Raw genomic sequence first — 26,805 nt, forward strand, 5'->3', positions numbered from 1 at the left:
AGCCATACAACAGACACACAGACATTTCGGTTCTGGGTGATCTAGTGAGGGGACACACTCACAGATCGCAGGGTGGGCAAATCAACTTTAATACCCGCAGGTGGAAGACACAGCAAAGGACCTAAAATATATGGGCTTTGTCCTTTTAAAATAAAGTCTCTGGAAAGTTACATTCTGAACATCATTGCCCCAGTTAGCATATGACAAGCCCTGTGTAATCACCGAAGGAGTCCGATTGGTGGATCAAGCTAATGATTCATTCTTATTCAAGCCAAAAGGAAGTTACTGTCAACATCACATTCGCTAAGTGTGCAGCGTTCCTGATACTACTTCACCAGAACATGGCCCTGATTACGCATGGGTATTGCAGCATGCGCCTCATTTTCAGCATATGCCTAGATCAACAGGACCACGAACACGTTGAAGTACCTGGCCGAACCACGGCCTAACCAGAGACAAGCGTGGCCAATGGGAACAGCAAATCTACTCCGTTTTCTTTTTCTTTACAATCCTACCGCATTTCTTACAGCAAAACAAGCAGCACCTGACAGCAATGAAAACAGCAGCTGCTGCACAGACGAGCAAGAACGCCAGGACATCCAGGCAGTGATACTGGTACCAGGTGAGCTCGTGAGCTGCTGGTCTCAAGTGCTTTGCCCCTTTGTGGCGCATGACAAATTCGATCCAGAAGACAGCTCGGTCCAGAGGCTTTATGGGCTGGTCGTGGTGAATCTCGGATAACCTCACTGCATTTTCTTTATAGCTGAAGGAATGGGGGGAAACCAAAACAATGTGGTGATTATTCTGAAACAGTGCTTTCCTCAACACAGCTACAGGATGGGGCAACTTGCAAGCAAAGGGATCACTGACCCGGCTCCCTCCACACTGCAGGGTCAGGTCAATGTAAGCTGCCTTGTCTCGACCTAGCTGTGGAAGGGGGAGGGATAGCTCAGTGGTTTGAGCATTGGCCTGCTAAACCCAGGGTTGTGAGTTCAATTCTTGAGGGGGCCATTTAGGAATCTGGGGGAAAAATCTGTCTGGGGATTGGTCCTGCTTTGAGCAGGGGGTTGGACTAGATGACGACCTGAGGTCCCTTCCAGCCCTGATATTCTATGATCTAAGCATCTTCACTTAAATTTGGCGCCCACCGACATAAGTGCCTCTCTACACTGATTTATTAACACCCCCTCCCCGAGCGGTGGAGAGTCACGGTCGATGGCATTAGGTCAATGCAGTGTCAGCGCAGACACTGCATTGCTTACGGTGACTGCTACCGGCTTTCAGGAGCCATCCCTCAATACCCCGCCCTGACAATGCAGTCGATAGAAGCGCTCCTGGTGAGGATGCGCACCGCCGACACAAGGAGCCAAGTGTGCGCACACAAGCGATTTAATAACTGCGGTGACTGCTGACATAAGTTAGGTTGACTTAATTGTGTAGTGTAGGCATGGCCTCAGTCAAGATGTAAAGATGAACTAGCCCCAATTTGCTATTACATAATGAGACTTCTTCAGCGGGTTCGCCACAAGACACTCCTAGCATCCAGCTTTTTCTAGTGTTATTTTCCCTTGCAAAAACTACTTCTGGGAAGATAATTTGCAGGGTTTTCCCTCCTGATCTGGTGTTTCGTAGCTTGAGACAGGTGGAATTCCCCCCGTGCCCTATGGACAGTGGTAGCAAGGTGGGAAGCCAAGACGCAGTGTCACAAACTAACCAAGAAGGAAGTTTGCCCATGGTCGCATGTGTGCATTGGAAATTGGCTGGGTGACTTCATTCGAACTTGCTGCAAGAAGGGAGCAGAAAACTACACAATCTCAGGGGCTGCTCCAGGGCCTTTTCAGAGGGATCTTTCTCAAAGAGATCACAAAATACAATGTGAGGGAAATTGATTTCCTGTCCACCCCTTCCAGGAGCTGCTGCATTCTCAAATAGAGACACGCTTAATGCAAGAACCTTTGGGAGGTTACCACTTGTTTTATGCCAAGACTGTTCAGCATTTTTGGTGACAGAGTTCCCAGAAGAGAAAGTCAGTCCCATTAGAGATACAAGGTAATAAAAGATATTCCCTGGCCCACCTTATCTCCTTAGTATCCTTGAACCAACACAGCTACCACAACCCTGTCCCATTAGGCAGAGACTGAACTCACCTGGAGTTGTTAATGACCATATTCAATGCATTGATTAAATCCTGGGTTTGCATTGCGTTAAAATCCAGCTCGACTGCCATCCCTTTCGCCTTCATGTGAGCAATGTTATCTGGCTGGTCAGCGAACATGGGAATCCCAACCATGGGAATCCCATGGTAGATCGCTTCATAGATCCCGTTGGTTCCACCGTGAGTAATAAAGGCTTTGGTCTTGGGGTGGCCTGGAATAGGAGGAGAGAAGCGTTTAGGAACAATGGGTACATAAATGTTCAGATTCCAGAGAAAAGGCAACACTTTTGTACTAACTAGGTAAATAATGGTTTGTTTGACAAGGGGCTAGTCCTGATTACTCCAGATTAGCATTAGGAACGGATAATGGGGTGTACATGCTCGAACCCTAGCCAATGGGGAAGTACCTTGCAAAACTTTACAAACTCTGCTGTTGATCTACGATTAAGGCTGACCCAGCAGGAAGTTCTATTTCATTCACACCGATCCCTGCACAGGTTATACTGCATGGGTGGAGCTGGAGAAGTGGGTCTCCTGGAGCCAGACTGGCTCACATAGACTCATAGAATATCAGGGTTGGAAGGGACCTCAGGAGGTCATCTAGTCCAACCCCTGCTCCAAGCAGGACCAATCCCCGGACAGATTTTTGCCCCAGATCCCTCAATGGCCCCCTCAAGGATTGAACTCACAACCCTGGGTTTAGCAGGCCAATGCTCAAACCACATGTTCTGGGACTGGGACACAATCCTTTTAGCTAAAAGTAGGCAGGAGAGTTACGATGATGATAGATACAGAACCTCCCTAAAAACTACTTCCTGAAGTGTGCTTTGGGATCTATCCCATCAGCTGGGCAACTCTCTCTGGGCGGGTACCGTTTCAGAGAAGAGGGACCTCAGACCAAGTATTTTCAAATTGGTTAAACTTTTTGAAAACTTTGACTAATCCCTAGAGGATGGAAACGGAGATGTTACTCTCCTTCCCCTGCCCTTTCTTTCCTTTCCCTCACTTCTTTGCTCTTTTTACTCTCCCGTTCTCCCCTTTTTTTTGTAAAAAAAAGATTCAACAGAATACAAATAAAAAGGGAAAGGCAGAGGCTGCCTTCTAGATACTTATGTTTAAATGCTACACACCAGTTACTGGGCCTGTTTCACTCCCGTTTATCCCAGTGTAACTCCAGTTTTTGCATCACTTCTGCTGCCCTTCTTTGTGTTTACTCTAGTTTTTGTCACGGGAGCCACACACACTGATTCCAAGGGTAGGGGCACCAGGACAAAGCAATGTTGTTATCTCTCTGGTTTTATGGCAATGCTATTTCGGTCCATACCGCTGAGGACAGCCCTGGCTGGTTTCAGGACTTCAGACCCAAAGCTGCTATCCGGATAGAGCTTTACTGTCGCTCCCACTTGGCTCACTGCTTTCCTAACAGTCAACTGTGCAGTTTACACCCCACTGCCCCAGGAGAAGACTCTCCACTTGTCCATACTGAGTCTCAGGTTGTTGCCTGGTCCCCTCTCTCCATAGCCCTGGTCCCCAGCGCGCTCGTCTAACTGAGCCTACGTAGGCCAGCCGCAAGCTTTGAACCTGGGACGCACAGAGCTAGAAGAACAAGTCTTCACTGCTGAAGTTAAGCTACTAAGGGCCGGTGCCACACAGGTATTCAGGCTTCTAAGGTCCACTGTTTGAGAGTTAAGCACCTTAGTACCTTTTGTGAACCCTATCCTTGCTCTGCGACCATCACGAGGGTAATTAAGGCTGAGTAAGCACCTCTCCCTAGATAACAAACACACTAAGTACCCTGGCCTCCAAGTGACCTCTGAGGTACTGCATTTGGCTACAGGTGAGCTTGTGTGTATAATGGGCCAGCTAGTCTCTTTGTGTCATAAATGAAATGGGTAAAGGGAGGAGGGAACACGCTTGTCAATACTGAGAAAGGCTCAGCTAGGAACATTTCCAGCACAGAGTCTTACCAAGCAGGTCATTCTGGGGTATCCAGTCATAAATCCTAGTGTTGGGTCCTAACGTTTCTGGTTTCTTCCCTTTGTACCTCCAAAGGACCTTGAATGAAAATGTTTGAAGATACACGACCTGTAGTTCAAGCTGCACTGGCGCCCCGCAATGCAATCTGCGGCCTGACCCAAAGCCCACTGACGTCTACTGGAGTCTTTCCATTGATTTCAGTGGGCCTTAGATCAGGCCCTTGTTTAGCAAGGCTTCTTTTGAGCTGCTTGAGTTATTTACATAATACGGTATTGATTAGATCTCTCAAAGCGCTTTGAGAGCAGTTTCATTATCCCCATTGTACAGATGGGGAAACTGAGGCATGGGTGGGGAAGTGACTTGCCCAAGGTCACCCAGCAGGCCAGTGGCCAAACCAGGAATGGAACCCAGTCCTGCTCTCTATCCACTAGTCCACACTGCCTCATTGCGGCATGGGAACTCACCCCACATGGTTTTGTTCAAGTGAGTCATATACCAGAAAAATACTATAAAGTTAATTTCTGTGACCACTCGGGACTCAACCCCGCTTCTTTGCAAGCCCCAAACCCAGTGACTTCAACTGGAGCTGCAGGAGAAGAAACATCAGAGCACTTCTATTGAGGGGAAGTAAAGAGCCAACCTTTAGGCAAGGCAGTTTGAAAGCTGTGGCCTGAGGGATTTTGCAGCAGGGCTGCTGATCTTGTTGGCAGGAATGCAGTTCGTTTACAGAAACTGACCTTTTGTGGAATCTGGCTGAGGGCCAAGGCAACCATATTACTTTTCTCCTCAGTTAAGTTGTAAACCATCGAGCCAAGAGAAAACACCACGATACCATGTTCCCCTGAACTCTGGACAAACTCTTCCATTTCCTGGAGAGAGACAAGAGCCTTTTAGTTTTGGAAAGCAGCCCACACCGTCCAGTGCTGTTGTGTTCTGTTCACGGCACGCCTATGAAATAAAACCAAAATACTCTAACTGAAAGTCTAAGCGTAACACTATTTTTATCCTTAGACTCCAGAAATCTCACACACAACAACCAAATACAGAGCCGCACCTCAGGGAGAGAGGCACAACCCAATTCACCAGGCCCTAGGCTGCCTCTTTTGCAGACTGACTGCTGATCTCAGCTTCCCTACAGCGTAGTCTGCAAGCATGAGCAGCAAACCCCTTAAAATGACAAGCTATCACTTTAAATTCTAACCCACTTTTCAATGCACTGCAGAGTGAAATAGGTGAAAGGTACTCAGTAGAAATGCACGTGGCAAGAGACATATTTATGTAAATACAAAGCTTATCTAAGAGAAGGCTAAAACGTTATTTGCTCACGGTCTCTAAGCACCTACATGGGGAAATTTCTTATAGCAGAAGGTTCTTTAATCTAGCTGACACAGGTATAAGGAGCCAATGGCTAGCGATTGCGTGGGTAGCTGGTTTAACAAAGCTTTCATCGTCATCGTTTGTTAGCTGTTCAGCACAGATACGTGCCTGGCGCCGAGCAGTTCAATCCGGCCGTCTTTCCTATCTGACTCAGGCGACGTCTACACTACACACCACTTCCGTCGGCGCAGCTACACGCTGCAGGGAAAGGCAGCACCACGTCCATGCTGCGGGTGTCAGGGAAAGGGCTCTGGCAGAGGGGACGCAGCCGGGAAAGGCTCCGTCTGTCCCTGCTGCTTTTCCCCGCTGCCGGAGCCTTTCCCTGCAGCGCCTGTGGAGGGAGGGAGCAGCTGGCACCTTTCCCTGATGCTTCTCCCCCGCCAAAGGCTCCAGCGGCCAGATGTGATGCTGCTAAAAACAGCAATACAGATGTGGGGGTAGGGTGACCAGACAGCAAATGTGAAAAATCGGGACAGGGGGTGGGGGGGGGAATAGAAGCCTATATAAGAAAAAGACCCCAAAATGGGGACTGTCCCTATAAAATCGGGACATCTGGTCACCCTATGTGGGAGGCACAGCTTGGGTGAGTAGAGAGCCATGGGATGAGGGGTGTACTCGGGTATATTTTAAGCTGAGCACTGGATTCACTACCGGGATGGGGATAGCTCAGTGGTTTGAGCATTGGCCTGCTAAACCCAGGGTTGTGAGTTCAATCCTTGAGGGGGCCATGGGGGGGACAAAACAAACAAACAAACAACTGTCAGGGACAGTACTTGGTCCTGTAGTGAAAGCAGGGGACTGGACTTGATGACCATCAAGGTCCCTTCCCGCTCTATGAGATAGGGTTGTGGAAGCAGAGAAAGAACTGACAGCAAGGGGATGTGATGCATGACAGTTCGTTAGCAAGAGTTAGGCTAACAGTAATCCTAATAACGTGAGATTTGTAGAAGCGAGGAATGTGTGAGGCAAGTGGGAAAGAACTGTGTGAGAAGTTGTTGCGACCTTGTGTAGATAATATGGAATGTAGACTAAGTCTACATTAGTGAGCAAAACAAGATATCAGAATGACCTATGTATAAACAAAATGCAGCTGTTGCTCATTATTGTCTGTAACAAAAGGTACAAATGCTTGCTGTAATTGTTTACCTGTTGAGAGACCTGCTTAGCTCTCTCCCTCTGCGCAATTGTGAGAGAAATAAAGCATCTGACTAGCTGTACCCAAACAAAAAGTGAGAGCTGTGTTTTTCTCCGACAGGTATATCTCCATATATTACTGCTATGCCTTAACAACCCTCTTCCCCCATAAGGATCCACAGGTGGGTCCTACACGTGGTGTACCTCATCCAGTGCGCTAAATATCTCAACAACAATTACGGGGGTGAAACCAGACAATCACTACACTCTCGAATGAACTCACCCAGAGAAATGATAAAAGACAAAAACACCCTGTCACCTGGGGGTGAACACTTTTCACAGAACGATCGCTCCCTATCCGAGCTCTCAGTCCTCAGCCTCAAAGGAAACCTGCCCAACACTTTCAAAAGACGAGCCGGGAAGCTTAAATTCATGACTCTGCTAGAGACTAAAAATCAGGGACTGAACAGAGACACTGGACTTATGGCTTATTACAACAATCTCTAACCCCCTAAATGACCCCTCCCCCAGCTGTTTCCTCCCTATCACCGGAGAGATGTTAACAGGTCACTTCACTTCAAATGGTCACTTGACATGTGGTAGTTATTTACGCTAAACAATCTGTTCCATTTAGCTGGGACACTCTGAAGAAGAGCCGTGTGTGCCTGGAAAGTTTGTCTCTCTCGTCAATAGAAGTTGGTCCAATAAAATATATCCCCTCCCCCACCTTGTCCTCCCCGCAGGCAGACAGGCGATGGACTACAGGATGGAGTAAATTAGCACAGCTCTGGAACTGGCCCTGTATTTTCAATCCGCAACGGAGCATCATCCAACATTGCAGTGATGCAGAACAGATTTCTCTTGCCCAGAGCGGACATTGTTCTCAGCGAGCGCCCCAGAATATGGCACACCCTGCGTGTGGAAACCAGGGAAACAAACAGCGGTTGAGCTGATGGGCAGATGACTAGACCAAGGGAGAGTATTAAAGTACCTCAGGTAAAGGCTTTGCAGGCTTGCAGTGGAGTCCCCCGACAAACTCAAAGTTAGGCAGGAAAGGGCGAGGGAATTCAAAGTCCCAGTACGTGCGGATCAGCCACATCTCTGCTTTGCCCATCGTTTCACACAGCGTCGTGGGCCTTCCTGCAAGCAAAAGATAAGGCGTTAAAATGAGCTGCAGGAGGGAGCAGTCTTGCTCATTGTCTATTGAAACATACCAGCCCTACGTCTGAGACCCAGCGCTCCTGGACACTGCTCAGTGCCGCGTGGCCTAGTGAACAGAACTGGGACTCAGGAGACCTGGGGTTTGTCACAGCTCTGCTGCTGGATTGTTGCATGGCCTTGGGCAGGTGACCTCAACTCTCTTTCCCCTCCCATCCTTCAGTCTGACACACTGCAGCTCCACTGATTTACCTTAAACTGGGTTTGTTCAAATGGTGCAACTGTGTGTCTGGACTTTCTTAGAACTTGTTTTAGTCACATCTATCAGCTGAACTGGTGCCTGTACACTTCTGTATGTACAGTGAATCAATAGCACTGGCTACACAATGTTACAGAGGCTTAACTAAATTGGTATAAAGTGACCCCTTTAGCTGAATCGCTACAACTGTGTGTTTAGACCAGGCCTCAGATTGCAAACTCTTCAGGGCAGGGATTATGCGTTTGTCCAGGGCTTAGCACTGGGGACTCTAGCTGCTACTCGCAGATAAATAATAGGGAACTTTGTCTAGAGTCTCAATCACGCCAATCGCAGCTAGGAATGAAGATTGTCAATGATTGAGCCCCATGTCCTGCCCTGTTCAGAGCTGAAGTGCTGACTAACAGGATTTTCACACCCACATGACACCATGACACAGTAAACTTTGATCATGACACAGGTTAGTTAGTATGCAATGTTGTTGTAGCTGTGTCGGTCCCAGGATATTATAGAGACAAGGTGGGTGAGGTCATCTCTTTTATTGGACCAACTTCTGTTGGTGAGAGAGACAAGCTTTTGAGCTACACAGATCTTTCCTTCAGATCTGGGAAAGGTACTCAGGCCTGGTCTACATTACACGGTTAGGTCAATGTAAGCTGCCTTGCGCCGACCTAAGTGTGGAAGTGTCTTCATTTAAATTTGGCTCAGTCGACCTAAGTGCCTCTCTATGCCGAGTTAGTAACACCATCCCCACAGGCCGCCCACAGGGCATCCCCGCCCCGAGCCACTGATCTCGCTGCAGAGCACAACCTACCGAACTGGAGAAGGGGAGCGGTGGAGAGGCAGGGAAGACTCTGCTAAAGGAGCCAATAAGTTCAACAGCAGTCCCAGAAAACTGCTCCCCTGCTGGGCAGCTGACAATCATATAGGCGTTTGCTCTCCTTTCTGCATAGACAGAGTTTGGAAAACAGTCCATAGCTGACAACACTATAAAGACCTCTCAAATCATCAGGCTACAGCACGTCTGTACTTTGCTGGGCCAAGCGTTCTATTGGGCTCGCAATGCTTACCCACATCTTTAAAGTGTGTTGGGATCTACAGATAAAGCACTACAGACATATACATCATTGTTAGTAGCCTTATCTTTTTCAGATGGGTTAACTAAGGCCCAGCGAGGGTCAGGGACTTGGTTGGCAGAGCCACTGGCCTAGGGATTAGGGTATCGGCTGCCTTCTGTCTGATACTTAATTTGCTCTGATCGTTGATCACTTTTTCCTGATGTTGAGAGGGAAGGCAGGCTGTGCTGCACGTGCCTCGCCAGTGTAGGCCTCAAGCCTGCACATACAACTTCACTCCAGGAAGTTGTCTCAATGCGCAAAAATGTCAAAATCTCCCACCTCACAGGGCTCTGGTGCCCAAGCTCCAGTCTGAGCCCAAACACCTACACTGCAATTAAACATCCCCACAGCCCACGTGAGCCCAAATCGGCTGGCATGGATCAGCCGTGGGTTTTTAACTGCAGTATAGACATATCCTAAGCGTCTTAGGGTTAGATTTTCAAAGGTATTTAAGTGCCTAAAGATGCAGCTAGGTGGCAGTGTGGAATTTATAGATGTACCTCGGCAGGTTAGGTGTTTAACTCCCATTGAAACTCAAAGGGACAAACTCACGGGGGTGCTTTTGTAAATCCTGCTAGACGCCTAAATTCCCTTTGCCAATTGGATCCTTAGGCCTGGTCTACACTAACCCCCCAATTCGAACTAAGGTACGCAACTTCAGCTATGTGAATAACGTAGCTGAAGTCGACGTACCTTAGTTCGAATTTACCGTGGTCCAGACACGGCAGGCAGGCTCCCCCGTCGACTCCGCGTACTCCTCTCGCCGAGCAGGATTACCGGGGTGGACGGCGAGCACTTCTGGGTTCGATTTATCGCGTCCAGACAAGACGCGATAAATCGAACCCAGAAGTTCGATTGCCTGCCACCGAACCAGCGCGTAAGTACAGACAAGCCCTTAGTCATTTTCAAAAATGTGCTTGAAAATGTTGCCTATTGTCTGCACTGGAACTAGCATATGGTCATCATCTTCGCAGGATCAAGTCTTCAAGTTGCTATCTGAAAGCCGTGGTCTTACCTCTCATGTCCATTACAAAACTCAAGCACTTATGAGCAAGGAAACGAGTATTTAAGATCACACCTCTTACACTGCCCATATAATAAACAAACATTATTCTTATAATATACAAGGTAATTAAGATATCAGCACAATCTGGCCCCAATTCCGGAAAGCACATAAACACGTGATTAAATCCCACTGACTTCAAGTTAAAGCACATGCTTAAGCACCCTTCTTGAGTTGAGATACTTTGCTGAATTGGGGGCTTAACTTTGACCCTGGGCCTCATGTAGATACTTCCCAGGGAAATGGGACTAAGAATGCAAAGGTGGTTAATTGGAGATCAGTGGTAAAGTTTAGCTCCTGTTTATTAAAAAGGGAGCAGGGCTGTGCCCACGTTCATGTTTGGTGACACTTTAGGCTTTGTGAATACAAGTTTCTACAAAACCTAGGATGTTACATTTCATTTAAAATGTAAACAACTTATTCTTATGCACGGTCCCTGCAGGACTGTGCTCACATGGGAAAACCAGGAAGTGAAATGTATTCGAAACTTTTATAAAACTAATTGTCCCAGCTCAGAGAAATGCACAAATTGATCAAACAGTGAAAAGAAAATTACATTTAAAATTTCTTTCAATCTCTGTATCTGGCTTTGGAGGTGAAAGTGCTCAGTGCTCTTGAAAAAGCAGGCCACTTAGGGACCTAAATGCAGTTCCTAACTTGAGGCCCCCAATTTTTAAAGTCTTGGCCTGGGCAAAAAAGCTATGTCTGTCCAGTCACTGCCTTACCTAAGACATCACTGTAATACTGATTCCACTCATCCACCAAGAAATGCAGGAAAAACACATCATGGTAAATATAAAGCAGCAAGTTTGTTATCCTCTCCATGAAGGACATCCTGTCCGTCAGTCCCCCCGTGCTGGCAGGTACGTACGAAGGAGGGGCTGGAAGCCCCCCACACAGCCGCTCCATTGTGTTCCCTTCAGAGAACCGGAAAGTATAGACAAAAGGGATTTCAAGCAACTCTGCTACCAGTTCACCGCCCGGAGAAAGAGGGTCTGAGATTAGCACATCAAACCCTGCTTGCCGGAGCTTTGCTATCAGCCTGGGGTTCAGCACGACACTGTCACAGGTCTGCTTGAACATCTTGCTAGAGACTGCTATGAATTCTTTCATTTTCAACATGAGCTCCCAGTAGGACAGATGGGGAAGCTCGTACAGCCACAGGTGCAGGAAGTCCTCCAACAGGGCCGCCTTGGTCTCGCTGGTAAAGGGCACCGGCAGGACCTCAAAGTCAAATGCGGAAGAGGACTCATTGTAATCGATGAGTAAACTTGCTGAAGGCACCAGCACAGTCACATCGTGGCCCCGAAGGGAGAGTTCCTCCAGCACCAGTTTTATGTTGAGCCAGTGACTGGCATCGGTGGGCCAGACCAGCACCTTCCCACAGGATCCTGCGCTCCAGCAGCTCATGTGAGCCCACAGCACCAGCAAAAGCCACTTCTTCAACATCATGGCTGCACGTCTGCAACTCCTATCGGAGCGAAGTTGTGTTCCAAAGTCCACAGTGTAAACGCTTCTAAGCACAGCCCACAAAGACTGGATCCTGAACGTTCCAATCTTCATATAAGGTCATTTCAATGCAAAATTAGCATAGGTGGGGACAGGCTCAGCAAGTACCAAACTCTGTCGTGGATCAGCTACGATTCTCCTACAGAGACGGCACTGTTTCCTCTGCAGGACAACTGTTGTAACGCAATGTGTGGAGAAGGTGGCTGTGGATGCAGCTGAGGCCTCTTTACAAGGAGAAGGGAGCGATCCATCCTTGGATGATGGAGCATGGATCACTACATTATCTTTCCACGGGAAACTCTGCATCACTCTTACCGCCTCGCCTGCCCTACACTCAGATCACTGGGGCACAACCAGAGCCAGAGCTTTTTGCATTCAGTGCCCAGCGCGATACTGCTAGTGCACATAGGTGACAGAGCAGCCATCACACACTCACAGCCTAGAAGACGAGCGCCTGTTTTTATCATTAAGAGGGAAGTTTGTTAGGAACCAGACCTCTCTGCTTAGTGTTCTCTTCAGCGACTCGGGGAATGCCATTTTTGGATCAACCAGTTAACCTTTGGGAGTTGAAAAGTGTAACCCTCCTTCTGGTGAAGTTTCCATTCGCAGAGCAGGTAGCTGGCAAACAACCAGCTTCCTCATTACCTTGCCTGAGGGCAAATGCTGTGTCTGTGGTGTGTTCTCAGAACTAGTCCCAGCCCCCAAACTCAAACAGGTTTAACTACCTCGGTCACGAGGCCAACAAATAACTCGTCTCTCACATGGTTTAGGCAAGTGACAAACTGAAACTGCTACTTCTCTGCACCGGCACCTTTCACTTCAGCTTCTTGTTTGCAGTGAATATTTGCTTTACCTGAGCCACATCTTTAAAGGAAAGGTCCACATCATGAATTTGTAAGACCCCTTTTCTTGGCATTTATCGTTAAATGTCTGGTCTTACCTAACTCCTCCAGCTGGCTCATCCAGGCGGCCGCCTTTCACTTGGTCTGTGACCCTTTGTTTTTCTTTTCAAGGCGATTTCACAGATCCTGAAGTCCTTGCTGCAGCTCATCTCTGTTAGCAAGTTCCAAATCGGCCAGAGTTTTCTTGGTCTCCGCTAATTCATGGAAAACCTTCTGGTCTATGGCAGTCAGGTTGCTGATCACCTCACTGATCTGTCTTACTATTGCAAACTGGGAGTGTTGCAACTCCAGACTGTCCGGACTCTTTGTAGTTGCCACTCCGATACATATTTCACCTCTGCCTGCAACTCATCCCTCAGGCTAGTCTGGGAAGACTCCAGATGCCGCTTTAATTCCTTTTGCAAAGTCTCCAATTGTTTTAGGTCTTGTTATACTTCTTTTTGTCCAGCTTCAATTTCTCTGAGCACTTCCATTATTTGTTCCATCTTGGTTCAACAGAAAGGCCAACTCACAAGCTCTCTCCTTGAAAACTGGATCCCATTTTTTGCCCTGAACGGTTAACCAAAGTTCAGGGTCCTGTGGATTGTTTCCGTTAGCAAGAGAAATTGAGAACGGAGACAGGTATCTCTGTTAGGTAAAAAAGCAAGTCCTCACTCACCTCTCCAGCACCCGAGTTCGTGCGGAGTTGGTATGGGCTCACAATCTGTCAGAGACCAGACACCAATTCGTTGATCAACGGGCTCACACTATCCTTAGCTTGAAAGGCTTCAGAGTAAGTGTGGCAAGTTTATTAGGGGTGAGCATCAATATTTATACACAGAAGTAAACAAAGTGATTAACAGATCATAATGGTCATGCATAATCAAACAAGATTCTACAGGATAAAACAGGTTAAAATGTACATTCAGAAAGAGATAAGGGGAGATGGCTACTTAAGGGGAGGGGGGGTGTCATGAGTAGTTCGCAGGTCAGAGCTTTGATTAAAAGTTCAGACAGAGACATCAAGTCTGGGTTAAGTTTAAGCTCATCAAAAGTTCAGACTCAACATTCCTCCATTTGTAGCTTTTGGGATAACTATTTACCAAAAGCTACACCCCATTTTAAGGAGCCAAGGGCCGCTTGGCAATTTCAGCCTGGGCCAACTCGAAGAGAGTAAGGCCCTTGGCTGAAGTAGGAAAAGAATAAACTGACCCACATGAGTCTATTAGGGAGGGGACACACTGAATACAGCAACACAGTATTATAAGGATTACTATGGCCCCAACAATACCCACCAAGAGGTTTTTAACCCACCCAGATCCAGGCAGCCAATTCCATAAGGCTCCCCACCAATCATAAGGTGGCTGGCCAGAGGAGTAGTTCTTAGCTATTTCCCTTAGATGTTTGGTACGTTGAAAAGTGTCAGAGTAGGTGTCATTTACAAAAACACAGCATTCTTCATTTATGAGGGCGCAAGTTCCTCCCTGGGCTGCTAACATTATGTCTAAAGCCATTCGGTTTTGCAAAGCTAACTGGCGCAGCTGGGACATTTCCCCGGCCTGATTCTCAAATAGGGTCGCAGTTTCATTGGTTAAAGATTCTAGTAGTCCCTGTAGACGGATGACACCACCCCTCAAGCTAATGCGACCAGCCCACCGCTGCCACGACAAACCATCACGGATATTAATATCTCTGAAGGTTTCACGGATGTTACGAACGTGGGGAAAATGAGGGGGAGTGAGGGAGATGCGAGAAGGCGGTGTTAGCCATGCCAAATAACATGACCCTGTCCAATCAGGGGAGAGAAAGTAATAAGCTTTGGGCCCGCACACGCAGTATGTTCCATACAATGCGTTTCGGGTATTCCATTTCTCAAAGTAGTAGGTAACCCACCACCCGTTGGACCACTGTTCCCCTGGTAACGCAGAGGGGTCGTTGTGCAAACTGCAGAGGCACAATTTGGTAGTGGTGTTTTCAAAGGGCAGTGTAGTAGAGTACTGCTTGAGCAGTTGTAGAAGGCAATCGTATGTCCCTTAGCAATTAGTTGGACACCCTTTTGATCTGAGCAGGGCTTCTTAAAAGCTGACTCTGAAGGCCTGCCCACCCATGAAAAAGTTGGATCGGGGTGAGTGATCCACATATGGGATAAGTGGGATGTGCAAGGCTTGAAGCCAAGATTTTTACTAAAGGCGGTGCCATTAAAATACATGTTGCATTTACTTGTTCCCACAAAAGTTGACCCCTTTTCTTTAACAAAACACAGTGATCCTGTCTGATTGGTTACCCTGAGATATCTGTTAATTGGCACTCCTGTTTTGTCCCATGTAAGATTGTGTTGGACTGGATCTTTTACTCTAGCCAGTGGCATCCAAGTCATATTAGCAGTGGTCAGGGGAATGGGTGTGAAGGGGAGTCCCTGTTCTGCATTTACTGGAAATTGAGTACATACCCAGCAATTACTTCTATTTCCTAAAATACGAGTTTTAACCTCGTGGGAATATCTAATAAAAGCGTTATCTTCATAAGCAGAAAATAAACTAAAAAGGCATAATAAAAAACATACAGTTGTCAGAATAAAAGGTCCTCTCATTTTTTCTGAGTCAATTTAAGTCTGATGTCTGAAAGAGGTAAGCTGGTCCACTGGTCGGAGGCAGTGTCCTCAGTGGTGGCAAGAGCTGCTGGTCCGTCACTGTGGTCCACTACGGCTGGCTTGACGTGGGAGTGGTGGATCCAGGATTTGCGTCCTTCCAGGAACACTGCAGTCTGGGTTGTTAAAAGAACCTGGTGGGGTCCAGTAAACCTCGGCTGGAGGGTGTCGCCACGAATGAACTTTTTGGCCCAGACGAAGTCCCCTGGTTGGAACGGGTGGATCTGTTCTTCCAGCGGCACGGTCTGGGAAAACTGCGAGGCTTTCCAAAGGGTACGGAGGCGAGCCTGTAGGGAGAGAAACTGGCACACGGTCATATGATCCCCTCCCAATAGTGAAACATCAGCACGTGGTAGCGCCCCGCCTTTGAAAGGGGGGTGTCCATAGAGCAGTTCAAAGGGGGATAATCCCAATACACGGGTTGGGCGAGTAGGAAGGTGAAACAGGACCAAGGGAAGTACCTGAGGCCACTTTAATCCTGTTTCCTGACAGTATTTAGCCAATGTAAACTTAAGCTCCCTATTCATACGCTCAACTTTCCCGCTAGACTGAGGGTGGTAGGGTGTATGAAAGGAGTGTGAAATGCCCAGTCCTTGTTCTAAACGGCCAAGGACATGACCAGTAAAGTGAGGTCCGCGATCTGAGTCAAGCACGAGAGGGATGCCAAAACGGGGTACAATGTCTCTAAGGAGAATCTTCGCCACTGTGGCAGCAGTACAATTAGCAGTAGGAAAAGCTTCGACCCAGGAAGTCAGAGGGCAAACCAAAACAAGGAGGTGCTTTTTCCCAAAAGCCTTTGGCATATCTGCAAAATCAATTTGAAGATGTTGAAATGGAGCAGCAGGCGGAGGTCTTCCACCCTTAATTTTGTTAAGAGGCGGAGCAGGTCCATTACGCTGACATGTGCTGCATGCTTTCACTATTGACAGGCAGTAGGGTTGAATGCCTGGAGCATACCAAAAGCGAGCGATGGTGTCCACAAGGGCGTGCGTGCCGTAGTGACCCCCCTTATCATGGTGCCAGCGAACTGCCACAGGGTATGTGGAGCGAGGGAGGCAGGCTCGGCCATCCGGCATAAGCCAGGTCCCTTTGACCAGAGTGGCTCCAAGGCTCTCCCACGACTGTAGTTCAGCAGCGGGTACTGGTACGGGGTGCGGTGGAGTAAAGGAGGAGGCTGCAATAGCCAACGTGGGCATGGCTAAGGGTAAGACGGCAGCCGTCTTGGCGGAGGCGTCAGCCAGGGCATTCCCATGGGTGACGGGGCTATCATCTTTAGTATGGGCCCGGCAGTGAACTACAGCCAGGACTGAGGGTTCTTGGAGGGCGTCCAAAAGCTTGTGGATGAGGGGGAGGTGCTGAATGGGTTTACCGGCAGCTGTCTGGAAACCTCAAAACTTCCAGAGGTGGATGTGACAATGCACAACTCCAAAAGCATACTTGCTATCAGTAAAAATGGTAACGGTCTTACCAGCGGCCAACTGGCAAGCTCGGGCCAGGGCATAGAGTTCGGCGGCTTGGGCTCCCCAGTTGCCTGGCAGTGAGGCGGCCTCTTGAATGTCCCTTTCAGAGGTGACTGCATAACCGGTGAAACGCTTGCCATCAACATAGAAGGAGCTTCCGTCCGAGAAGAGGATGCAATCAGGGTTGTCCAGTGGCACGTCAAACAGGTTGTCCCTTATCTGTAAGATGCTATAAACTACTTCCACACAGTCATGCTGATCCTGGAGGACTGGCAGGTCAGGAAGCAAGGTAGCTGGATTAAGGGGCCCACACCTTTCAAAAATTAGGTTAGTGTCTTCTAAGAGTTCGGCCTCTAGCTGTTGCTGACGATGGGCCGAAAAGACTTGGGTTGTGCCCCTACGCAGAAGGGCTGACAAGTCATGAGAAGTCCAAACCGTGGTAAAATGACCCAGGATCAGGCTCTTTGCCTTTGTGATCAGCAGGGCAGCTGCTGCCAGAGTCCGGGTGCAGGATGGGGTTCCCTGAGCGACAGGGTCGATCTGCTGAGAGTAAAAAGCAAGCGGGAAATGGTGGGGCCTGCTCAGCTGGGTAAGGACGCCACTAGCAATTCCGCCCCTCTCGTGGACAAAAAGGTGAAAGGGTTTGCTGTAATTGGGGGGGCGGAGAGACATGGAGGAGGCCACACTGTCCTTGAGTAACTGAAAGGCTTGGATTGTGTCCGGGGACCACTGCAAAGGGTCAGGAGCAGGGTTAGCAGTGAGTCGGTGGAGCGGCTTGCTTAATTCCCCGCAGGACGGTAACCAGGGGCAACAGAAGCCAATTAATCCTAAGAAACCTCGAAGTTGTTTCTTGGTGTTTGGCAGAGGGCAGTTTTGGATAGTCTTTATGCGGACTGGGTCCATTTGTCTTCCCTCTGGGGTTAATAGGAAGCCCAGATATCGGACCTTCTGTGAGACCCACTGAATCTTGTTAGGGTCTACCTTGTGGCCTCTGGTGTGTAGGTATAATAAAAGTGCCTTACCATCGATGCGGAGGGCAGCTTCTTCGCGATTACCTAATAGGATGTTATCTACGTATAGGACTAACGTGGATCCCTGCGGACTGGTGAAGCCTTCCAAGTCGTGGCGGAGGCATTGGCTGAAAATCGTGGGGCTGTCTCTGTAGCCTTGAGGAAGTCGTTGCCAGACATAACTTTGTCCCTCCCAGGTGAAACCAAAGAGATACTGAGAGTCTGGGTGCACAGGAATGCTGAAAAAAGCTGATTTTAAGTCAATAACAGTGAACCACTCAGCATCCCAGGGGATTTGACTGATGATAGTAGCTGGATCAGGAACTACTGCATGAAGAGGGACCACATACTGATTAACAACCCGTAGATCCTGTACAAAGCGCCAACGAATAGGGTCTCCGTCCTTTTTAGGAGGCTTTTTTGACAGGCAGTATAGGGGTGTTACAGGGAGTGCGCTGAGGGGGGACTAGCTTTTGTGCAATGAATCCCTCGATAATGGGGCGGATGCCCTCCCGGGCTTCCAACGACAGGGGGTATTGAGGGACTGACGGGGGGGTTAAGGAGGGCTTCACTTGAATCCTTACTGGCTCTGCTGAAAGGAGCAGGCCAACATCAGTGTCAGAAATTCCCCAGAGGGTTAAAGGCAAGTCAGTGAGGTCAGGGGAGAGAGGGGGGGGGTTTCCCAATTACCCTGAGTTGGGGCCGAATCTCCTAACACTGTCATCAATAATCCTACCCCTTCAGGAGTGCAAGTTAAAGTAGCCTCAAGCTTACAGAGTAAATCCCGGCCCATCAAAGGGATCGGACAAGCTGGGGAAAAAAGAAAACGGTGAGAAAAACATTTATCAGCATAAATAACATTTAGAGGCAAAGTGAGTCCCAGAGACTGTGGGTTGCCCTCCACCCCAGTTGCAGTTTTAACCTCAGAGGATAGCCAGGGAGAGGGGGCATGATTTAAAAGAGAGAAAGTAGCTCCAGTATCAATGAGGAAGGAGACAGGCAGTCCCTGGACTGAAAGGGTTAGACGAGGCTCTTTGCTGGGAGGGGAGAAAGTGAGGAAGGAGCCGGCTAAAGACATTAAGGAAATAAGACCATCACATTGTTTGCCTTCGCCCCCGGGGTACCGTCATTGAGGAGGCTGAGTTTGTTGCAGCTGCTGCTGTTGCCCGTAGTTGATCCAGGCCTGGGGAACGGGCTGAGCTGGTGGTGCAGGGGTGTATTCGTCCCTGGTGTAAGTATCTGCGGATGCAACCAGACCCTCTGGGCGTCCCCAGGGGAGGGGTATGCAACCTGCTGCATCTGCTTGATCATTTGCCTAGTAATTATTCCTCCCGAGGTGTGCCCTTCCATTTCCCCCTTATCCCTCTGCAGAGATTCCGACCTGGAGTCCTGCAGATTCCCCTCTGCGCCCTGGAGAGAGTCCCCCTGCGGAGGAATAGGGGCAGGGGCAGTGGGGACCAACTGACGAGTCAAAACACGCCGTGGTTTACACCCTTCATCGAAATAACATGGAGGGGGTTCACTCTCGGGAGAATACCTGACTGCCATACTTTTTAAAGATTTCCACAGCTCTGCTGCTGTGTCCCAACAAAACCAGTAACATAACTATCCCGGATGGTCTTTTTCGATCTGGCTCCTTACTCCTCTTAAGGCAGCCTGTTCGAAAGAGCCATACAAAGGCCACCTCATCTCCGGGTTGGCCAATACCGCGGTATACCCAGTCCAATTCCTTACACACAGTGTGTACAACTTTCTCCTAGACATTCCTGTCTGTACTGGGAGTTTCCCTTCGTTCCATAACTTATTTACAATCCCCAACGGACTCTCAAGAGGCACGCTAGTCCCTTGACCCATGGTGTCTGACAGGAGCCCTCCAACTGGCGTTTACCCTGCTGTCCAGTACACGACCCCTCAATATTGAATTGGCTGGGAGAAATCTCCCGTGGCGCCTGCCAATTCGTATATGAGTGGTCTGACCACTGGACAGAGGCACCGCACCAGAAGGAAATCCCGGACGAGCCCCCAAATTGTTAGGTAAAAAAGCAAGTCCTCACTCACCTCTCCAGCACCCGAGTTCGTGCGGAGTTGGTATGGGCTCACAATCTGTCAGAGACCAGACACCAATTCGTTGATCAACGGGCTCACACTATCCTTAGCTTGAAAGGCTTCAGAGTAAGTGTGGCAAGTTTATTAGGGGTGAGCATCAATATTTATACACAGAAGTAAACAAAGTGATTAACAGATCATAATGGTCATGCATAATCAAACAAGATTCTACAGGATAAAACAGGTTAAAATGTACATTCAGAAAGAGATAAGGGGAGATGGCTACTTAAGGGGAGGGGGGGTGTCATGAGTAGTTCGCAGGTCAGAGCTTTGATTAAAAGTTCAGACAGAGACATCAAGTCTGGGTTAAGTTTAAGCTCATCAAAAGTTCAGACTCAACATCTCTGTGACGCAATCCTGCTTACTTAATGTCAAGAGTGCACAAAACTCGGTTTTCTTCAACACAGGAGGAATCAGACAGCAGGAGGCAGTGTCTTCCAGCCAGCACTCTCCTCAAAAAGCTCCCTATAGAAGGTTTTTTTCCCTAAGGGCCATTCTCCCAGGCCCAGTGCTTGTTCAGCTGTCTCCTTGGCTTTCGGTTCCTTTTCTCCTAGCTCCTCGGATATCTACATCTGCTTCTCTGACACAATCCAATCCAATGAATCTCCCGCCCCCGAGACTGTTATCAGATCACAGAGGAACAGTGTGGGTCACATGACCACTCCTACTCCAGCCTTCCATGTGACTTTGTTTTGGCCAGAGGCCCTGACTGTTTCAGCTATCTGGTTCCATGACGTTTTTTTTTTTTTTTAAACATTTATCCAGAATGAGGGGCACTGATACACCCACCAGTTTCAACAAAGTTTAACCCAACCTATGACTGTATTTATCTGACCAGCACCTCACAATGTTTAATATACAGGGGAGTCGCATCTTACGCGGGGGTTAGGTTCTGAAGTCAGCGCGTAAGGCGAAAATGCGTATAGTAAAACGCTCATTGAGTGGAATGGTGGGCGGAATCGCCCGCCCTACAGGTACAGTATTTAAATTGTTATTTTTCTCTTTTTTTTTGTTTTGTTTTGTTTTGCCGAGCGTGTATAGTTAAAATCGGGTAAGTTCAATGCGCCTATGATGTGACTCCACTGTATTTGTCCTGACAACACCCCTGTGAGTTAATGCACTGCTAGTATCCCCATATACAGATAGGGAACTGAGGCACAGATAGACCAAGGCCTTGTCTAAACAGGTTTGTTTGTTTTTAACCAGTACAACTATTTCCACGAAGGTATGTTTTTGGGTGTGTTTTTAAAAAAAAACAAAATAGCTAGACCAGTATAATCGCTAGGGTGGACTCAGTGATGTTGACTGAAACGTGCCTTATACCCATATAACGTATTCCCCTTTCCACATGAGAAGAGGCGATGCTGCTATAAACACCTTAACACGTCCCTCCTCACTCCAGGGGTGGTACCATTTTAACTACAATGGTATAGCTAAAGCAGTACAACTTTTATCTACAGACAAGCCCTATGTGACTTGCCCAAGGTCACCCAGGAAATATGTGGCAGAGCATGAAGTTGAACCAAGGTGTCTGGAGTCCCAGGGTAGCACCCTACCCACTGGACTAGCCTTCCTTTCGGAAAGTGCGGCCCTACATTTTTGATGTTACCGTATAGACACAATCACCGCTAACAAGAGCGGCCTTACCTAAAACATCGCTGTAGTACTGATTCCATTCTCTCCACAAAACCTGGTGAAACAGAACATCCTGAAGAGCATAAAAGAACATGTTTTCCATCCTCTCCATGAAGGACATCCTGTCCGTCAGTCCCCCCGTGCTGGCAGGTACGTACGAAGGAGGGGCTGGAAGCCCCCCACACAGCCGCTCCACTGTGTTCCCTTCAGAGAACCGGAAAGTATAGACAAAAGGGATTTCAAGCAACTCTGCTACCAGCTCACCGCCCGGAGAAAGAGGGTCTGAGATTAGCACATCAAACCCTGCTTGCCGGAGCTTTGCTATCAGCCTGGGGTTCCGTACGACACTGTCACAGGTCTGCTTGAAGATCTTGATAAAGACTGCCACGCTTTCCACCATTTTCCTCAGGCCCTCCCAGTAGGACAGATGGGGAAGCTCGTACAGCCACAGGTGCAGGAAGTCCTCCAACAGGGCCACTATGGTCTCCCTGGTATAGGGCACTGGCAGGACCTCAAAGTCAAATGCGGAAGAGGACTCATTGTAATCGATGAGTAAACTTGCTGAAGGGGCCAGCACAGTCACATCGTGGCCCCGAAGGGAGAGTTCCTCCAGCACCAGTTTTATGTTGAGCCAGTGACTGGCATCGGTGGGCCAGACCAGCACCTTCCCACAGGATCCTGCGCTCCAGCAGCTCATGTGAGCCCACAGCACCAGCAAAAGCCAGTTCTTCAACATCACGGCTGCACGTCTGCAACTCCTATCGGAGCGAAGTTCAGTTCCAAAGTCCACAATATAAACCCTTCTAAGCACAGCCCTCAAAGACTGGATCCTGGACGTTCCAATCTTGATAGAAGAATAAGGTCATTTCAGTGCAAAATTACCATACGTGGGGAAAGACTCAGCAAGTACCAAATCCTGTTCTGGATCACCTAAGATTCTCCTTCCGGAATGAAACTGATGGATTCTCGTGCAGGACTGAAAACAACCCGCTCCCTCTGCTGGACAGCTGTTGTTACACAATGTGCATTTTCAGATCTGCAGGGAAATTCTAGTCTGAACTGCAAACTATGGCCCCAGTCCAAAGCTCGCTAAATCAATGCGAGTCTTTCCACTGATTTCAGTGGGCTTTGGATCAGACCCTCGTTACCAGGACTTGACCCTGCAATCACTGGTTTCTCTTCCACCAATCACGACTCACTGTCACCAACTTGTTCATGAGTTGTGATTGGCTGACGAACAGTTTTACAGACGCGTTATTTGGGAACACTTGTCCTGAATGGGAATGTGTGACTGGGCGCCTGGTTTCTGCCTCCGCGCTGGGTGATAGGAGTAGTGCTTGAGGAGGTCCGAGGGGAGAGTCAGCCATCGTGGGAGGCACTCCAGGAGACGGGCAGGCAGAGGAAGCTTTAAGACATCGGAATGTCACAGTTCTTGCCCACTTGGCTGCCGCTGTGGCTTCCCTTGCTCCCCAAGTGAAACGCTCTTGCTGGCTCCCAATTTCTCCATGGTGGTGGGGGCAGGGCAGCAGAGCCTCTGTGTCACACGGGCCAGCACCAATTCACACAAAACATAGGGCCAGATTGCCCCTCCCCCTATGGGAAAACCCCCAGGGCAAAGCAAAGGGGGACAGGTTCTCCTGAGATGCTCCCTGGGGGATGGCTCCACACAGAATGGGGTAGCCCACTCACCCCACCATCCCCCAAGAGCCATGTGGATCTCACTAAATCAGCAAGAGGCCTGGGCAAATTGCATGGAAGCCCTGTGCCTCCACATTTGCACAGAGGGACTCGGAGCCGTTCCCTAGCCATGGTGCAGTGGAGGCAGGATTACAGGACCCCCCCCAAACACAGCTGTCTCCAGGATCCCTCCTGTAAGGGGAGTCTCACACCGTGGGGGAGGGGCGGAATGATAATAGAGCTGGGGACCGTATTATCTTCCTCTGGGAAACTGCAGGGCTGATGGCGAGACAATCCTAATCACCCTACCCCAGCTCTGTGTGTGTGCAGATCCCTGGCCCCACAGAGAGCTCTTTGCCAGCTCTGGGAGCAATTGAGGAGGTGGCTGTGAAGGCAACTGAAGGATGGAGCATGGGTCACTGTATTATCGTTCCTTGGGACACTGCATCACCCCTATCTCGGCCCCATCCCACTCCATCACTAGGGCACAATCAGGGCCAAAGTTGTTTTGCATGCACTGCAAAGTGCGATACTGCTAGTGCATTTAGATAACAGAGAAGCTAGGACACTCAGCCTTGAACATTAGAGCCTGCTTTTAGCATTAAGAGGGAAATTGGTTAGGAGCCAGGTCTCTGAGCGTAATGTTCTCTTCTGCAGTTGGAGGAATGCCATTCTTGATCAACCAATTAAGCCTTTGGGAGTAGAGGATTTCATGAAAGTGTCCACTCTCAGAGCAGGTGTAATGCTGGCAGATCCCGGTTCTCTTCAGGCAGGATCAAACCTGGGACATCTGGAGCTAAATGCATGAGTCTCTACTGCATGAGCTAAAAGCCACATGGCTGTTAGCTAAAGCTGTAGAGCAGACTCAATCTCGCTAAGTGGTCTCGGTGCCACTACATGGGACAGAACACCATACCCCAGGAGGTGTGGGGGTTACACAGGTAGAATCATAGAATCTCAGGGTTGGAAGGGACCCCAGGAGGTCATCGAGTCCAACCCCCTGCTCAAAGCAGGACCAATCCCCATTGTCAGTGCCCGGCTTCCTCATAATATTGCCTGTAGTTTGTTTCACAAAACTCTGATAAAAATCAAACTCCAAGTTTTAACTACTTCTGCCATGATGCCAACAAATCACTCCTCTCTGGCACTTCTTAGGCATATGGCAAGCTGACACTTTCGCTTCTCTGCTGAACTCACATCAATGTATTGTTACCGCATTCTCTCAATAGCATGTATCCGTTTTGTCCACCTCTCACATCAGGCCTGACACCCAGATTGCAAGATCTCGGAGTCAGGGCTTATCTTTTCTGTTACTTATCTGTACAAGGCTTAGCACAGGGGCCTTGATTGTGGTTCACGGGAGCTACCATAGAACGAACAACCAATTACCATGAGCATAATAAATTAGATTGGTATCTAGAAAAGTAGCTAGTTGATTTGAATAAATAATAGGGGGAGGGAGGGTTTCAAAAACAAAAGGATTTAGAAGCTAAAGTCCCTCAATGGTGCTTGTGCTCCTAAATCCCTTACACACTTTTGAAAATCTCTCCTTTGGTCTAGATTTTTTATTTTGTAAAGACAGTTGAAACCCTTTGTACATAAGACAAAGAGCCAACTACCTAGTGACTTTATATCAGTGGGTTTAAATTCTTTTTTTAGTGAGCAATGTCAGACAATCAAACCAGGGAAAGCAAACCAGCATGACTCCATTTTATATCCGAGTTCACATGGGGAATGATTCGTCTTCTCTCCCTTTGCATATCAGCATTATTTGCAGTGCAGTAGCCCCTGATATAGGCTAGGTTCTGTACTGTGACAGACCCAGACCAGTGGGGTACAGGAGTCTGGTAGAGGGCAAATATACTGGTCACTGGCTGACCACTGAGTGACCAGAGCAGGGGCTGCACTAGAGTCATCAGGAACCTGCTAGAACCAGTTAAGGCAGGCAGGCTAATTAGAACACCTGGAGCCAATTAAGAAGCTGCTAGAATCAATTAAGGCAGGCTAATCAGGGCACCTGGGTTTTAAAAGGAGCTCACTTCAGTTTGTGGTGGGAGTGTGAGGAGCTGGGAGCAAGAGGTGCAAGGAGCTGAGAGTGAGAGGCTGTGCTGCTGGAGGACTGAGGAGCACAAGCGTTATCAGACACCAGGAGGAAGGTCCTGTGGTGAGAATAAGGAAGGTGTTTGGAGGAGGCCATGGGGAAGTAGCCCAGGGAGTTGCAGCTGTTACAGGAAGCACTATAGACAGCTGCAGTCCACAGGGCCCTGGGCTGGAACCCGGAGTAGAGGGTGGGCCCGGGTTCCCCCCAAACCTCCCAATTGACCTGGACTGTGGGGTCTTCCAGAGGGCAAGGTCTCTGGGCTGTTCCCCAACCCACATGGTGAATCTCTGAGGCAAGAAAATCCGCCAATAAACGCAGGACCCACCAAGATAGAGGAGGAACGTTGTCACAGTACATACACACAGGACAGCAGGCTGGGCCCCAAAGAGACGACTGTCTCAAAAGACAAAACCAGGTGAATGTTACAACAACTCTACTGCTACCCCTTCTCATTTGGGACACTCCGTATACTGCGCCTTCACTGGGTGATGTCCCAAATGTCTCCATTTCAACAGCACCAGTCGCTTATAACTAGCTACTCATTGTTCCACTGCAGTATTTGCCCTGATCACACCTTAATTTGAAACAGATTCTTTGAAAACGTAGACTAGTCAGGACCTGACTGAAAAGCCCTGGCAGCTTTGTTTACGTCAAGTGGACCCGCACACGCTTAGCCCCTTTGGAAATCAGGCCTCATTTTGTTGTTCTTATAATAAGGTTCAAAATAGAAACTAGAGCCCAGAGTGTAATGTTTGATCAATTCACCGCAAACAGCTTTCAAAATGGTTCCTGGCATACCTATTGTGAGCCACCTTATTATTACTAATGTCACAATAGAACCTAGAGCTGCCAACTGAAAATCAGGCCCTGTTGTGCTAGGAGCTGTACAAACACACAGCAAGAAAGCTTGCCATCTAAATAGGCGAGATGACAAACAGATGGGAGAGAGGAAGGATTATTTTACCCCTAGTAAATGGAGCCATGAAGAAGTGAAGTGACATGCCCAAGGTCACATAGGTAGTCTGTGGCAGAGCTGGGACTAGAATCCAGATCTCTTGCATTCCCAGTCCAGTGCTTTCACCACAAGGCCTGGTGGTTACTTGTTGTGCTGCTTTATAGGATCATGCCAAAAGAAACGGATGGAATGATTTTAGGTCCCAGTTTCCTCTACTGGGAAATAATCCATGGAGGGGAGAGAAAAAGCTGTGTTTCAACCAGCAGCGTTTCCTAGGGTCTTTCCCTTTCTCCTCTGCCTCCCACCCTCTCAGCTGCACCATGTAGAGCAGGAAGTTGGCACAGCTGGGCACTGAGACCAAGGCTTTTTCTTCTCACTCCCCTTTCTAGCTGTGAATGGAAGTGGTAAAGCTGGAAATGTCACAAGAATGTACAGCTGGGGAACTAAGCACAGAGAGATTAAGGTGTGGGCTCCATGCAGTTCTTGTATTGATGTACCTTTTCGGTTTAGGGATGTGATTTTTTTACCAAAATACCTATGCCGGTACAACCCCTGGTGCAGACACAGTTAAACTGATATAAAAGTG

General features: G+C 48.5%; 2 protein-coding genes across 6 annotated transcripts in view; both read right to left on the reverse strand.

Annotated features, from left to right (window-relative positions):
* Positions 1 to 68: 68 nt before the first annotated feature.
* Positions 69 to 26,805, reverse strand: part of LOC101946980 (UDP-glucuronosyltransferase 2C1-like) — a 31,110-nt gene continuing 4,373 nt past the window's right edge. For 2 of the 4 annotated variants that reach the window (XM_008173262.4, XM_024109862.3), the window contains exons 2-6: positions 7,635 to 7,783; positions 4,870 to 5,001; positions 4,123 to 4,210; positions 2,148 to 2,367; positions 69 to 763 (exon numbers count right to left, since the gene is read on the reverse strand). In XM_008173262.4, coding sequence (XP_008171484.2) covers positions 484 to 763; positions 2,148 to 2,367; positions 4,123 to 4,210; positions 4,870 to 5,001; positions 7,635 to 7,783 — 869 coding nt within the window. In that variant the 3' untranslated portion in view covers positions 69 to 483. Of the gene's footprint in view, positions 764 to 2,147; positions 2,368 to 4,122; positions 4,211 to 4,869; positions 5,002 to 7,634; positions 7,784 to 10,963; positions 11,616 to 21,498; positions 22,353 to 26,805 lie in introns of those variants that run through there. The other 2 variants (XM_008173263.4, XM_008173261.4) reach the window with 2 other exon arrangements.
* Positions 13,374 to 19,922, reverse strand: LOC135983521 (uncharacterized). 2 transcript variants are annotated; one of them, XM_065595873.1, is made up of 2 exons: positions 16,744 to 17,773; positions 13,374 to 15,562 (listed from the first exon to the last, which is right to left on the reverse strand). In XM_065595873.1, exons 1-2 carry the CDS (start codon positions 17,636 to 17,638, stop codon positions 15,315 to 15,317), a joined length of 1,143 nt encoding a protein of 380 aa, XP_065451945.1. In that variant the 5' UTR covers positions 17,639 to 17,773; the 3' UTR covers positions 13,374 to 15,314. The 2 variants fall into 2 exon arrangements, 1 of the variants encoding a protein (XP_065451945.1); XR_010601198.1 differs by lacking the exon at positions 16,744 to 17,773 and adding an exon at positions 19,804 to 19,922 and having other exon boundaries at positions 15,432 to 15,562.

The sequence above is a fragment of the Chrysemys picta genome, chromosome 5 (genome assembly GCF_011386835.1).
Source record: "Chrysemys picta bellii isolate R12L10 chromosome 5, ASM1138683v2, whole genome shotgun sequence".
NCBI lineage: Eukaryota > Metazoa > Chordata > Testudines > Emydidae > Chrysemys > Chrysemys picta.